Here is a 16,008-nt window from a genome sequence, read left to right as displayed (position 1 = left end):
CTCCACATCTCCAGAGGGGTCGGCGCTCTCCACATCTCCAGAGGGGTAGGCGCTCTCCACATCTCCAGAGGGGTCGCCTCCATGGTCGACGCACGCTGCAGTTCTCCAGAGCCCCAAGTCCTCTACGCCGTCTACGCCGCCAGACTTGGCCTCTACGCTCTCCTCGCTGCTAGACGCGACCTCCGGGGTCTCTTCACCGCCAGCTGTGGACTCCAAGCCCTCTTCGCCGCCTGCCGCGGCCTCCAAGTCGTCATCGTCGCCTGCCGCGGTCTCCAAGGTCCTACGTGATGGACGGCCGCCCCCCCTGAACGTGGGTCCCGTGATGGACGGCCTCCCGGCCGCCCCCCTGAACGTGGGTCCCGTGATGATGGTGGGTCTCCTGAACAATGACTCCAGGGACTCTTGACCGTTCAGATCTTTTGTGTTTTTCCTGCTTGTGTCTTGCCTTAGTTCTTTCAGGTCCTTGTGTTCTTCCTTGTGTTTCCTCTGGCCCTCCACCCTTGCAGTGCCGCCCTCCACCCGCCCAAGTCCTTCGGGAGGGTTTTTTTTTGGGGACACCTGGAGGTGTCCTTGAGGGGGGGTACTGTAAGGATGGTACCATTTGCTGGTTCTGTTTGTGTCTGTGTTTCCTTAGTGTTTCCTCGTCAGTTTAATTGGTGCCACCTTTGTCTCGTCACAGCTGTTGTAATCACATCTTGTCTTGTCCTTGTATATAAGCCTCCTGTTCTGTTTTGTTCCTCGTCGGGTCGTATTCGTTGGGTCTTCATGTTTCCTGCGTCTCCTGAGTCTTCCCTGAGCTTCCTGAGTCCTTTTGAGTTTCCCCCTGAGTCTTCTAGTTCATGTAAGTTTTGCTGCCACGTCAGCTTATTGTTTTGTTACCTTTTATTTTGTCATTAAAGTATTTAGTTTTTTAATTTGCCGAGTTGAGTCCTGTCTGCACAACTGGGTTCGTTCCTGTCCACCAAATCCTGACACTAAGCAAAAACACAGATCCTTCCATTTTTAGTGCCCTGTGTCACAAAGGTACATCACACAAATTATAATCCTGCCATAACAGAAGAGACTGTAAATTGCAAAACAAGAATAAATCTCATTCTCTAGACTATCTTTTATTACAGAAATGTTTGTGTAGAGTTTGATTACAGTCTCAGTCATCCAAAGTCAAAGCAGCTAACAAGTTCTTACAAGTGGTTTGATAAATTTGTCACTCTTTATAGTACAATTTGTCTGGCCTAAAGGATTAAGTTCCAATGTCAGTTTTACAGAGGTCCCATTCACCTGGCACAGTAAATAAATATGAATATATGAAGCTAAATGAATATGTTGACTGCTTACCACTTTACAGCTGACTGGTTTACCATTCATGTCAGTGGCAGGAGGAGTCAAAGGTTCCCAGTCACGCCCTTTGTTATAAGTGATAAGAGTTGTCACTTTACCATCGATCTTCTGGTTGGCCAAGAAAACTCCTTTGACTCCACGTACCTGGGAAACAAGATGGATTTAAAATTACCAAAAGGAACCAAAACTTCCAAACTTATTTAAAGTTAATCTAAGGTATAAATGGTGATGGGTACACCTATAGTCTATTGACATCCATTTATGCCTTATATTGAAAGCATGTCAGCAAATATTATTGTGTGGTTGTCATAAATGCCTGTCTGGTGTGCGCGTGTCTGTATGGCTGATCTGGTGTGGGAGGGGTAAAGTGGGAGTGGATTTTGTTATGTCTGTAATTTTTTTTGTTTGTTATAATTGTGTGTTCTGAAAAAAAAAATCAATAGAGCAACTTTGATTAAAATGAGTTTTGATGCCTGGCTGAAACAATGATGAAATGAGTTTTCCTTACAGGATGAAACAATCAAATGCTCCACCTGGTAAGGCATTGATTGACTGGTCCAATGGGCTGAAACATTTTGAAGTTGTTCAACCATTTAAATGACTGGTGTTCATGAACATGCAAGCTCCATTCTGCTGCTAAAGACCCTTATCCAGTGCGTATGTTTGATTAACAGCTGGTTAACAACAACATTAGGAAATAATTGTGCTTTTAAAAAAAAAAATCTTTAACTAATTTCACTAAAGACCGATGCGTTTTGGTGTGAATGTTGCTCACAGAAAAGGAAAGTCATAAAGAGACCTAATTGCACATAGTTGGATTAGGTCTTAAAATGGGATTTATAGATAATAAGATTATTAAAATAATTTTAGACATTATCCTCTTAAGTGTGACTAAGTGGTGCTTTTTAAAATGCTAGTGTTTTCACACTGACTGGTTATGGAACGTTATCTGGATGGGCAAAATCTAGCTTCAGCTTTTTTCACAGCTTACACAAATTACATACATTATTCTAGTAAATTGTGATTGCTCATTTGAAAGAAAACCATCGCATGTGATGGAGAGGCTTTCTACCATCTCACCTCCAGGATGTCAATGAGGACATTCGCCTCTGGCTGCTTGGTGCTGCGCACATTTTCCAGGATCATGGAGTAGTAAACACCTTGAAGGTCTGATTGGTACAGATTATACGTGTCGGACTGGTACCACTCTTGGAGGGCGAGGAAAACTTGTTTCCCATCTGTACTCACTATCTGAACATCCTGAAAGTGAGAAACAAAACAGAAATTACGTTAGAAAGTATATATTATTTCTGTGCTCATAACAAATATGAATGAATAAAACAGAGGTGCAAGAAAAGTGAAGCAAAAGCAATAAGCCTGAGGAAAGAACAATAAAACAGAAAACAGAAAGAATAGTCAATGTGGAAAGACGATGAGGCATTATTCAAACTGAAAAACTGCATTAATGTAAAAATAAATCCCCCAGGGGTCTCGGTATGGTATTTAGACATAAATTACCAACACAGTGGGCTCTCCATTGCACGCAACAAAGTTTCATCAGTCCATAATGTTTTTAGGCATGCACAAAACTTCTGTAGTGAGGCTGTGGTGGTTAATTATCATGGTGTCAGAGTACTGAGGTCCTGCTGAGCATGAGGAGAGCATGGTGACTGTATATTCATAATACTGGGCCTTGGCTTGCCTTGAATGTGAAAAATTTGAAGCAGGAATGGTAAATGGATTGTACTGATATATCACCTTCCTATCTTATCAAGATACTCAAAGTGCTTTACACTACACTCTGTGCCCTCATTTACCCATTCATACAGCACTCTACTAGATCTATACAAAGACTAATCAGAGCTTTATCATATTCATACACCGACGAGACACACATTGGAGGCAATGAGGGGTTCAGTGTCTTGCCCAGGAACACTTTGGCATGTTACTGCTGGTGGAATCTAACCCCCAACTCTTGCAGGACGACTGCTCTAACCACTCAACCACAGCTGCCCCACAAAGACTGGCCTTGTTCATTCCTCATTCACATCATGGTCAGGATGAGCATGAAAAAGGGTGGATGTGATGGTGGTTTTGCACAGGAAAGTCATCCATATGCAATAACGCACTGCTAAATAAAGAATAAGAAACAATAAAGAACCTTGAATCCTTGGATCTTAAATGGTGTTTCCTCTTCCAAACTGAGGTTCAAATTCATGATTGAGGCCCAGAAACATAACACATATACAATATTCAAGACAAAATTGAAGATTGTGTCAAAGTCATGGAAACAACCCAGCACAAACATGATACCTGATGTAGAAGTGTTTAGCTTGAATAGTGTGATCTTCTTACTCATAACTGAGTCATAGTATATTCTGAAAGAGTTGGGCTACTAATGCAGATAAGGTGCAAGAGTGTGTTTCTTAGACACAACAAGTAGCAGAAAAATACACATTTGGTAAGTGCCAAAAGCGTGGCAGCATCATGATTTCCCTGAAACTAAAGAAAATTTTGTAAATTTGCTGCAACCCAGCCTTGTTCTAAAAGGTTGTGTGGGTTGTGGAAAGTGAAGGCTTGTCAAAAAGAGTGAAGGGGGACCAAGATATATATATATATTTAAATACATTTGTGCATAAAACATTTCTTAAAGCAGTAAAACACAATGTTTCACAAATACTTACTGCCAACTGCAACTCAAATCTGATTAAAATAAAAAAACAACCAAGAGTCACCTTTTGAAAAGTGATTTGTAGCAGATTGGAAAACTTGATAAGTGTACTCTTGAATCTGTTGAGGAAAATGGCTACATCACTCTTGAAAGAGCCACACAAGAGTCTCAGCACTTTCTCTGTGTTAGTGATTGCATTACCATATCATTTGGAAGCAAAACTATCAGAGTGTACAGAAAAGTGCCCTAGAGGGTGGATGTGTATTTATTAACACTCTTCCATCTTGCTCAGTAAAAAAAAAAATAAATAAACACTCTGACTTAAGTAGCTATGGATTTATGATTGTCGTTCCAAGTAATAGAAACAACTGAAACATGTACATCAATCTTCATTTTTATGAACATTATGGATCTGAAGCAATAATTAATAAAACATTAAAAACAAATACAAACTGCATTTAGGAAGACAAACTGGTAGTTTTTATCCATCCATCCATCCATCATCTTTTACCTTATTCTTCCTTGCTGGGTCATGGGAGGTAGGTTTTACATATTAAAAAAAATAAAAACACTAATATGAATACAGAAAACAGAAAATCCCCCCAAATAAAAAAAACCCAAAACAGCTGGACTTCAGTTGTGTAGTTGAAGATGTTTTGATTCCTGTCCGGGGAACTTTGTAAATTTAAAACTACAGATATCCTGATGCATGCTCAATAATCCAGGTAGAAAAATCCAAAAAAGTTCAATCTGGTCCTCTGGACATTCAAAAAAACCCAAAAAACAAAACAAAGCAAAAAATATAGAAACGTTTCGTCTATCATCCAAGAGACTTCCTCAGTCTGAGGTGCTGTTTTCAGCTCAGTCTCTTAAACAGCACCTTCTCAGAGTGGATCAACCAGTTTGCTGCTGACAACCAAAACCAGCTGCTCACATGCTCAAGGAGGACCATCAGCCTAACAATGGATCATTAGCACACTGATGGCTGTTTACTACTCACAGAGGGCTGAGTGATACTAGCAATCACAGCATTGTAAGAGGGGGACAGTTGAACCCGGAGGCCTCCACCCCTGTTTAATGATGGACGATTTCTTTTCACAAAGATGGCCTCCTTTACTTCTCTCTCAAACCATCGTTCCTCTCTGTCCAGGATGTGAACATCTTCATCCCTGAAAGAGTGACCGCTGGCCTGGAGATGAGTGTAGACTGCAGAGTCCTGGCCTGATGATGTTGATCTTCTGTGCTGGTCCATCCTTTTGGCCAGTGGCTGTTTTGTTTCCCCGATGTAAGACTGATCACAGCCCTCCTGACACTGAACAGCATACACAACATTACTCTGTTTGTGCCGGGGGACTGGATCTTTGGGATGAACCAGTCTTTGCCGTAATGTATTTTGGGGTTTAAAAGCCACTGGGACGTTATGTTTAGAAAATAAACGTCTCAGTTTCTCTGATACTCCCTCAACATACGGAATGACCACTGGTCTGGGTCTGGGTTCCTCCTTTTCACCTGATGGCTGACTGGAGTCCTGTTTGGGTTTCTTCTCTGCTTTCAGGAAGGCCCAGTTAGGATATCCACATTGCTCTAGAGCCTGTTTTGTGTAGGATTTCTCCTGCCTGGCTCCTGAGCTAGTGGGGATGCTGTCTGCTCTGTGATACAAAGTCCTGATGACTCCTAACTTGTGCTCCAAAGGGTGATGGGAGTCAAACTGCAAATACTGGTCTGTGTGGGTGGGTTTGCGGTACACCTCGGTTTGCAAATGTCCTCTATCAGAGACTGAGACCTCACAGTCCAAGAAAGCCAACTTGCCATTTTTTACATCTTCTCGTGTGAACTTGATGTATTTATCCACAGAGTTGATGTGGTCAGTGAAATTTTGGACTTCCTGAGATTTAATTTTAACCCAGGTGTCGTCAACATACCTGAACCAATGACTTGGTGGTGTCCCTGAAAAGGACGTCAAGGCTCTCTTTTCTACCTCCTCCATGTACAGGTTGGCAACAATAGGAGAAAATGGAGACCCCATAGCACACCCATGTTTCTGCCTATAATATTGCTCCCCATATGTGAAGTAGGTTGACTGCAGGCACAGTTTCAAGAGTTGACACAGTTGTTCTGTGGAAAGCGTGGTCCTGCTGCTCAGAGTGGTGTCTGATTTTAATCTTAAACTGACCACCTCTACTGCATCATCAACAGGAATGCACGTAAAGAGTGATGTGACATCAAAAGAGACCATTGTTTCATCAGTCTTCATGATGACATCCCTCACCTTATCCACAAAGTCCATGGTGTTCTGTATGTGATGTTCTGAGCTGCCAACTAAAGGGATGAGTACAGACGCCAGATATTTGGAAACATTGTAAGTGACAGAGTTAATTATGCTAACGATCGGTCTTAAAGGTACACCTTGTTTGTGGATTTTAGGTAAACCATACAGACTAGGTGTGGCCTCCCCTGGGTACAGTCTGTGGTACAGAATATGGTCAATAGCCTTGTCCTGCTCCAAATTTTTCAGGCAATCTATTAACTTCTTCTTGTAACCACTTCCTGGATCTCTTTTCAGAGGTTCATGAACTCTGTGCCTTTCTAACCATTCTGTTTAAGACTTTCTGGTGTGCTTTGGATTATTCTTCTGTTTTTCATGAACCAGGTTAGTACAATCTTCAGCTGTCAGACAGATGGCTTCACATTTGACACTAGATTGGTTTACAGATGATGATCCTTTCACGATCAGTTTAACAACTGCAAGGAGCCATGGTCCTGTGGCTGCAAAACAAGTCCAAATCATCAAACCGCCACCATTGTGCTTTACAGCTAGGATGAGGTGTTCGTCCTGCTGTGCTGTATTTAGTTTTGTGACAGAAGAATGCTGTACATTATACGTAAACATTTCTACTTTGATATCATCTGTTCAAAGAATATTGTTCCAGAAATTTTGTATGTCATACAGATAACTTTACAAACTTAAGTCAAGCTTCCTGATCTAGAGTTAAGAGACTTTCTCTTGGCAACCCTCCCAAAAATGTATTACCTAGTCAGTCTTTTTCTGTCTATCTTGTCACATACTCTGACCTTTAACGTGCTAACTAAGGGGCCTGTAGAAGTTAAGATGGAGATCTTGTTCTTCCTCAGAGTATTACACAGTCTGACCACGGAGTGAATTTGCTGAGAAGAATAGCAGCTGTCTTAAGTGTTTTCCAATTGCAAATATTTTTTTTTTCTTTGTGGAATGATGGATCTAAGTTCTTTGGAAATGACCTTTCATGTCTTCCCAGATTGATGGGCAACAAAAATGGCTTTTCTTAAAAAAAAAAAAAAAATTAAAAAGATTGCCTTCTTCTCATTGTGTTAGCACATAAACACATGTAAATTCGTCAGAATAATAAACTTCTAATACTTGTTTTCTCAAGATACTTTGCCTTTCTTATCATCAGTCAAACACATCCAATCAAGTTATAGATTTAGCATGCAGATATACCAAAAAAAACCTCTAGCAACTAATAACTGCTGTTAAACACAACACTAGGCCTGTAATACACATCACTTTTTGTTTGTATTTTATTCAACCTTTATTTATACAGGTAGTCTCATTGAGTCACAAGGATTCATTTTCAAGAGAGACCTGTTTTGGAGCAGATGGTGCGGTTTAATGGTCTTGCTCAAGGGCCCAGAGTGTGGCAAATGAGAGTGGAGGCAGGATGTTTCACATTTTCCACCCACATTTTGATGTTATCGGTCCGGGGAGTCGAACCAGCAAACTTCCAATCACAGGTCCACCATCTCTAACCTCTGCGCCACCATTCCCAAAGGGTGTCTAAACAGCACCCATGCACTTCTCTAGCACAGAGGCTTACAGTAAGCAAGTTTCTTTGGGCTGCTCCTTCCTTCAGGGGTCACCGGAGCAAGCTAACTCGCATAAAAGTTTTGGAAATTTAGTTTTATGCCGGATGCCCTTCCTGATACAACCTGGGATCGAACCTGCAACCTCAGGAGTACAAGACCACGGCACTGACCACCAAGTTACCACATTCACCTCCATCATTATGTCTGTCTAAAATATGATGAAAAAATAAACTAGCTTTTGACCTGACTGAACATTGTTAGATTTTATACCTGGATTGTTGAGCATGAACTTTGGTGTTTTGAACCACTTTGGCATGACTGTCTCAGAGGAGTTGACGGGGGAGATGACGGGCCCCGGAGGCCATTTTAGCACCAGCAAACTGGTTTTTTTTTCACTATGGAGTGTGCTTTTTGTGGGAATCAATCCTGTTTGTTGGTGGCTCCGCAGATCAAAGAAGTCCTTTGGATGAAGGGCAAAACATCTCAGCAAAAAAAGAAACCATCTAGATAACCTGACTGAACATTGTTGGATTTTATACCTGGATTATTGAGCATGATCTTTGGTGGAAAATGGCTTTTGACATATTCTGATGCATGCTCAATAATCCAGGTAGAAAAATCCAAAAAAGTTCAATCTGGTCCTCTGGACATTAAAAAAAAAACAAAAAAAAAAAAACAAAGCAAAAAAATATAGAAACGTTTTGTCTCTAATCTGAGAGACTTCCTCATTCTGAGGTGTTGTATACAGCTCAGTCTGCTCAGCAAAACTGGTTGATCCACTCTGAGAAGGTGCTATTTAAGAGACTGAGCTGAAAACAGCACCTCAGACTGAGGAAGTCTCTCGGATGAGAGATGAAACGTTTCTATATTTTTTTGCTTTGTTTTTTTTTTTTTTTTTTTTTTTTGAATGTCCAGAAGACCAGATTGAACTTTTTTGGGCTTTTGACATATATTTATTTTCTTTTTTTTAGTAAAAACCTCATCATAAACCATGACCTCAAAACTGAGGTATGCGCCAAACCATGTATTCTCTGTGCTATTACATCACTAACAGATAATGTTTTAGGTCATCTGATGTCTACTCAACCTGTATTACACGAACAAGCTCCTATCAATAAACTTAGTTTGACTTATTGTACTGATAATCTGTGCTGTTCAAAACAGTCTTGATTGTTGGTGTTACTTATAGCCAAATAACTTAATACATTAAATATGGTGAACCAGCTTTGCAGTATTGGCCTATGGTGTTCTGCTGGCCCTGAAGGTATGCTTTTGGTCTCTAATCTCATTTTGATAAAAACGAAAACAAATAAATAAAAAACAACAACAAAACACAAAAGCTGATTACATCTTGAGTGGAGACAACAAAAAAGGTGGTAGAAACTGAGCCAAAAAAGACAATTATTATCTGTGATTTCACAGCCCAGCAATTTCTACATGTGCATGTGTGTATGTATATGTGTTGGTGTGTGTGTGTGGGATGGGTGTGTGTGTCTGTGTACAGGACAGAACTAATCAGTTTCCTCTGAGGGCCTCTGCATTTTTTCATTTTCAAGTTTTTCAATTATTCACAGCTGAAAAACAGGGCAACACTCCTGCCTTAAACACGTCTGTGTGTATGTGTGAGTGTGTGTGTGTGTGTGTGACAGAGAGCGAGAGAGAGAGAGAGAGAGAGAGAGAGAGAGAGAGAGAGAGAGAGAGAAAACCCTGCACCACATGTCGTTCTACCTAAAAGGTTTGCTAAATGTGACCTGCTCACCCAAGCAGGAGGGCACATGTGCAGAGAGGAGAGACGAAGCACAGAGAGCAACTAGGGCAGATTTTAACCCAACACACAACGCTTAAACTGCCTTCTTACCATACCTAATCAAATTCATTCCATTTTTTGTCCATGTGCTGGATAAAAAAAAATGTGTGTGTGCAATTTAATCACTTTGACACTCACCTTTTGTAAGGACATCTGAGTGCTGCAGTCAACAACTGAGACATAATATCAGTCTGTGTAGGGGGCTGAAGCCAAACAAGAGTAACTATGTGTGTGTGTGTGCTACTATTTCCTAGAAGTCTTTCCTGACAGATTGTCAATTTCAGTGATTGTTATAAAAAATTGTTTCCTATTTTTTGAAGCTGAATTTATAATCATGAAACATCTCCCTGGGCTCTGGATTTAATCCACATAGTTCAATTGCACTCTGGCTGGTGTTGCATTAAAGTGGGGCCCTTGCGCCGCTGAGGCTGTCAGCAAATGTTCCTGCCTGACCTTGTCTTTAAGACAACCTCATTTATCGTCTTTGCCTATCTCAGTGACACGAGACACGGAACAGATCAATGCAAAGTTGTGAATATTTTATGAGGTGTATCGTGTACTCACCTGGTACCAAGGTTTGTTTTTTTTAGAGTAAGAACAACACTGACACTTGGCAACAAAGTGATTAAAAAAAATGTGGGAAAATGGATTTCTAGCTTGCAAGTTTAAAACCTTGGAGTGATGGATGTGCAATTTTGCTTTTAAAATCTTGAACCGCTCAATGGGGAATCAAGTTTTCAGCAGTGCAGTAGATGTGCCTTTCTGAACTAGATTTTATAGAAAGTCTTGGTTTATGAGGCAAAGTTCATCTATTCTGTTGCAAATAGTGATAAAATATATTTTATTTACTTTACCTGTGCTCCAATTACATGGGTATCACTCTCCTTAGATTCCCTGGTAGGTCTATTTATGGGTACTGGAGAAGTGAGTCCGATCAATGGTCGAAACTCAGATCCAGGAGGAACAATGCGGGTTCCATCCTGGCCATGGAACACTGGACCAGCTCTTTACCCTCACTAGGGCCATCGAGGGGTCATGGGAGTTTACCCATCCAGTCTACATGTGTTTTGTGGACTTGGAGAAGGGCTTTCAATCGTGTTCCTCAAAGTACACTGTGGGGGTGCTCCGTGAGTATGGGATTGGGGGCCCGTTGCTATGGGGCTGTTCGGTCCCTATATAAGTGGTGCAAGAGTTTGGTATGCATTGCCGCTAGTAAGTCGGACCCCTTCATGATGGGAGTTGGACTCTGCCAGGGCTTCCCATTGTCAACAATTCCGTTCATAACTTTTATGGAAATAATTTCTTGGTGCAGCCAAGGGGTGGAGGGTTTCCAGTTTGGTGGCCTCAGGGTTCCTTCTCTGCCATTTGTGGATGACGTTGCACAAATGGCGTCATTGTGCTGTGATCTTCAGCTCTCAATGGAGTAGTTCACATCCCATTGTGATCAGTGCAGCTTCTGCAGTATTGTGGACTCTGGGCCAGTCCATTGTGGTCAAGAGGGCAAAGAGTTTTAAGACAAAGCTCTCTGTTCACCTCTCTGTTTTTTTTTTTTTGTATTGAAAGTTTTTTTAATTCTCTGTTTACCGGTCAGTCTACGTTTCTACCCTCACCTATGGTCACAAACTTCAGGTAGTGACTGAAAGAACAAGTTTGCAGATGCAGTTGGTTAAAATGATTTGTTTTCCGCAGGGTAGCTGGACTCTCCTTTAGAGATAAAATGAGAAGTTGAGTTGCCCTGGGAAGACCTCTGAGTCCTCCCATAGAGCTTGAGGAGCATGATAGGAAAATAGATGTCTGGGCCTCCCTTCTTAAGCTGATGCTCTGACAACCTGACTCTGGAACAAGTGGGATATAATTGAAAGATTGGGATGAAATGGAATGGATTGAATTGAATGGGATGGGATGGAAAGGGTTGATGGGTTGATGGATGGCTGGATGAGAAATTTTAGAGATTTTTAGAGAGGTTGACTTGAAAGTCATCCATCGGAAATGTTAATTGTAAAACACAACCAAAAAGACAACAAAAAGAACTTGGTTGCTCTCTGGTAAATGTCCTGGTAAATATGCCACCAAAACTAATTAGTCAGTCATCAAAAAAGACATTGTTAAGTAATAGGTTTTGTTGCCTGTGAGCCAATGAAGATAGAATAACCAAAAGTGTTTTGGTTTCCAGGTCTTGATAGCCTTATAACAGTTGTTCAGAGTTGAAAGATGAAAGGAAGTTGTGCACTTACATTGAAAGTTGGGTGTTGGCATACTAACACAAATGTCTAGCCAAAAAAATGTTTTCATGGAGAAAAATATTGATACACACAAACTGGTGTTTTGATGCACTCAGAAATACTACTCATGTCATTCTTAGACTGACAATGGTACTAAAGAGCAGTTCAGTTAAAGTATTCTTTACCTTGGGCAAGGCATACTTGGGAAACCTCATCAGGACAAACTCATTGCGCCGATAGGACACATAATGTTTTGTGCGATTTCCTGTGGTGACCTAAAAAAGTGAAAAACAAGCAAAATGGTGACATTCATTAAATATTTCATCATAATTTTTTTTTTTTTTACAACACTATTCAAAATGAAAACTTTTGAATACACTGACAAAACAAACCTGTACAAAGTGGAGAAGAAATTACATTTTGTGGAAGACAGAGAAAGAATAAAATGTTGAATCCTGCCAAAGTCGATGGAGGGATTGGACCCAGATGCAGGCAGACACGAGCTACTCAAGTAAAATAATAATTTGTTTATTTAAAAAAAAGAGCAGAAGGAGGACGTAGACATATTTTTAAACCAATACAAAGAGCTACCAGTGATGTAGTGACAAGAAACTGGCTATATGGCAAACTGAGTGAGAGAGGAAGGTGGAAACACTTGGAACTGCTACAGGACAGAGGACTTAAAGAAGAAAAACACAAGGCTCAATAAATCAAAAATGGACAGGCCTATTCCTGGGAACAAAATAACCAATTAAACACAAAAAACCAAAGGATGACCCCGGGCACGTTCACACTGAGAACAAGAGTTCAGGAGGACAGCTTGGAGACCATCCAGCCCATGGACAGAGTTTGGGTGGATGACCCAGAACTCACCCAGACCATAGGCACAGTTCAAGAGGACAGCCTAGGGACTGTGCCGAGTTCAGGAGGATGGCCCGGAGACTGTCCAAACCACAGGCAGAGTTCAGTTGGACTGCCTGGAAACTGTCCAGAGCAGAGTAAGACAGGAGTCTTCCTAGACCATATTAAAATCAGTATGAGCCACAGCAGACAAAACATCCTGCTGCACAGTTAGAGTAGGCAGCAGCAGATGATGAGGCTGAAGCAAAGGACACTTCAGATGCTGAAGCAAAGGACACTTCAGATGCTGCAGCAGAGGACTCTTGGGAGGTGGCTAGTTGAAGAACATAGTCCTCATCCTTCTCAAGAGCAATGCAGAGAGAAGTATAATGATAGAGCAAGAGCCATGGAGCCTAAGGCAAGCAGATGTACCTCATTTTTTCAAAGGTGACGATGTGACCCAGGAACAGATGGTGACCAAGATTAATGGTTGTGGGGCCCTGAAGTCTCAGGTGCTGGAACCCTTTGAGACACTGGGGATGGGCCCCTTGGAGACTCAGAAGAGTCTGGCCCTTGAGATTCTGGGACTGGCCATGGAATGTCTAGGGCCAGCCCTGGAGTTGCTGCTGACAACCACTTGGAGAATTCTGAAGGTGAGCAGAGTACCGCAAAATGGCAAGGTTCAGGAGTGTGGCAGAGTACAAAAGGGTTGGCTCTGCAAATGTGGCATCACTCACGAGAAAGGAAGAATGTTGGTGAGTTGTGGAGCACTGTCGAGTGGAGAGGGCTGGAGGCGAGGAAGAACTTGGCTGTACCAGAGTACTCTTCCTGGCTGACAAAGGTTTAATGGCCAGAGAGATGTACTCCAGAGAAGAGATCTCCTCTCCTCTTCTTCCACCACAAAAGTCAAGGGAAGAATTTCCAACTCCGGGCGATGGTTTTGAGGCTGGTATATTGGTGATGACACTCTGATCTTTAAAACTGCTACACTGGACCACCAGTGGCTTGTTTTCCCTCGCCATCCTTTCCCTCTGTGCAGTCTTGTCTGCTTGACGGGCCAAGAACTCAACCAGGGCAATTTTGTCACTGGGTTATGTTGCTGGGCAGCTCATTCTGTCATGGTTGGTGGAGGGATTAGATCCAAATGTATGCAGACATGATGAGCTAAGATAAAATAATTTTTTTTGTTTTTTTTGTTTATAAACAAAACAAAAATCCAACATGGCAGCAAAAACTTACAACTCGAGAGAACACAAGAAAACGAGAAGAGCACAAGGAGAACCGAGACATACATGTATGGATAAATCGATATGAGCTGCCAGTGAGGTGGTTACATGAGACTGGCTTTATAGCAAACAAGGAGAGCAGAAAGTGGAAACACCTGAAACTGATTGCTGATTGATGGCTGGCAGGTGAGAGAGGCAGGTAGGACTGGAAAAACATCCATCCATCCATTATCATTACCCGCTTCTTCCTTTTTGGGTTGTAGGAGTCACTGGTGCCCATGTCCAGCTATCACTGTGCGAGAGGTGGGGTATGCCCTGAACAAGTCTCCAGTCCATCACAAGGACACATAGGTTGTTTCCACACTTGATAGTACGGTAAACTCGGTTCGGTTGGGGACCAATATTCATAACATTTTGTTTACATTTGAGCTGGTGCGTTTGCATTCATACTGCACTGTGCAGTCGAGCCAACCTGTTGAACCAACCTGTTCCCCACTCGCCTGTGGTAGCACTGCACCAAGAACTACTGAAAGAAACAACACAAAAACCTCTGAAGAAGACACTTCTTCTTCTGGAAATAAAAACAAAAAAGGAGTGGCGTCAAGTTTTATCGGTTTTAGGATTTCTATTTTGTCATTTTTCAACCACGGACTCAGCATGAGTGGAAGATAAGGCAGAAGACCATGGAGAATGTTGTTTTTCACACAAGGCCGCTGACAACTCCATGTAAGGTAAGATAAATGCGTGTTTGTTTGCTCTGTGCTGTAGTCTTGTAGTCACTGCTTGCGGAGCAGTGCCCGTTCTGCTTACATTCACACTGTAATCGAACCGCGCTCGAGTTTTCTTCTACCGGACTGAGACCTAGGTTTTAGCCCGGGCCAGAGTTCGCCTTTTTGTTCCGTGACAGAGTTCGATGGCGAGTTCACACCTCCACAAACAAACCGGACTTCCTAGGCAAACTGGCTAGAGTTCGGAACAACAGGGCTGGTGTGAATGCACCCATAGAGACAAATGAGACAAACAACCATTCACTCTCTCACTCACACCTAGGGACAATTTAGAGTTAACAATCAGCCTAACGTATGTTTTTGTTCTGTGGGAGGAAACTGGAGTACCTGGAGAAAACCCACGCATACACGGAGAGAACATGCAAACTCCACCCAGAAAGGCCCCCGGACCGGAATTTGACCCGGGGCAACCTGCTCACTGAGAGGCAGCAGCTCATCCAACTGCATCACCATGCTGCCCACTGGAAAAACACCGGAGAGAAAACTGAGAGCAAAATGATACTGGAAGACTATAAAGATCAGAAACCATGAAATACAGAAACACAATATAGGGTAAGTATTAACAGGTACTAAGAATTTCAAAACAAACATTTTAAATAAAGAACATAGTCAAAAACAAAATCCAACAAAAAACTCATACAGGGATAATCCAACCAAAACTCACAGGCCTGGATTTTAAAAGTGGACTGTTCTGAAAAGAAGACAAATGTTTATACAAAAAAGCCCCCCAACATTGCAAATGTTCAGCTTGCTGAAGGTAGAATTGGAGATAAATGATTATTTATCATTGATGAGTCAACAGAAAGAGAAATGGAAAAAAAAAAACTTCCCTACATTAGACACTGACATTTATCTCACAAACAGCTAAATCATACTGTCCTCAAGATGAACAGAAAGCTCACGAGGTGATGACCTAAACACACGTGAAGGTAAGGCTCCAATTTAGCAGAGGAAGATTTATGAATGTGACAGCAATAGTGATTGACAGTGACATAAACTGATGCTGAACATGTCCAATCAAAGTGGTACCTTGACATATAAAGTATATACCACTTCCTAAACACCATTTGTCATGCTTTTTTGGATGGTGAACAGTGTTAACCTTTCAGAGATGCTTTTAAAATCTAATGGTGCTGCTACAAAAAAAAGGAGTTTTTGTCATCAGAGTTCAGACTGAGCTGTGCTTAAAACCTTGACTTGTGATTGAAAAGGACAGCTGAGCATAGAAATCTCTTTCCACACTGAACAAAGATGAAAAAGCGATGGAAGTGAT

At 41.7% G+C, this 16,008-nt stretch overlaps 1 protein-coding gene across 1 annotated transcript in view; it reads right to left on the bottom strand.

The window, feature by feature from the left end:
- sorcs2 (sortilin-related VPS10 domain containing receptor 2) overlaps nt 1-16,008 on the bottom strand; it is a 690,706-nt gene that overhangs the window by 163,023 nt on the left and 511,675 nt on the right. Inside the window, exons 8-10 of the mRNA XM_037675240.1 lie at nt 12,067-12,156; nt 2,419-2,598; nt 1,336-1,482 (exon numbers count right to left, since the gene is read on the bottom strand). Of these exons, the coding sequence (XP_037531168.1) occupies nt 1,336-1,482; nt 2,419-2,598; nt 12,067-12,156 (417 nt within the window). The remainder of the gene's footprint in view (nt 1-1,335; nt 1,483-2,418; nt 2,599-12,066; nt 12,157-16,008) is intronic.

Source organism: Nematolebias whitei, chromosome 1 (genome assembly GCF_014905685.2).
Source record: "Nematolebias whitei isolate Nwh7 chromosome 1, NemWhi1, whole genome shotgun sequence".
Classification (NCBI taxonomy): domain Eukaryota; kingdom Metazoa; phylum Chordata; class Actinopteri; order Cyprinodontiformes; family Rivulidae; genus Nematolebias; species Nematolebias whitei.
This window is presented reverse-complemented; position numbering and strand designations above follow the sequence as displayed.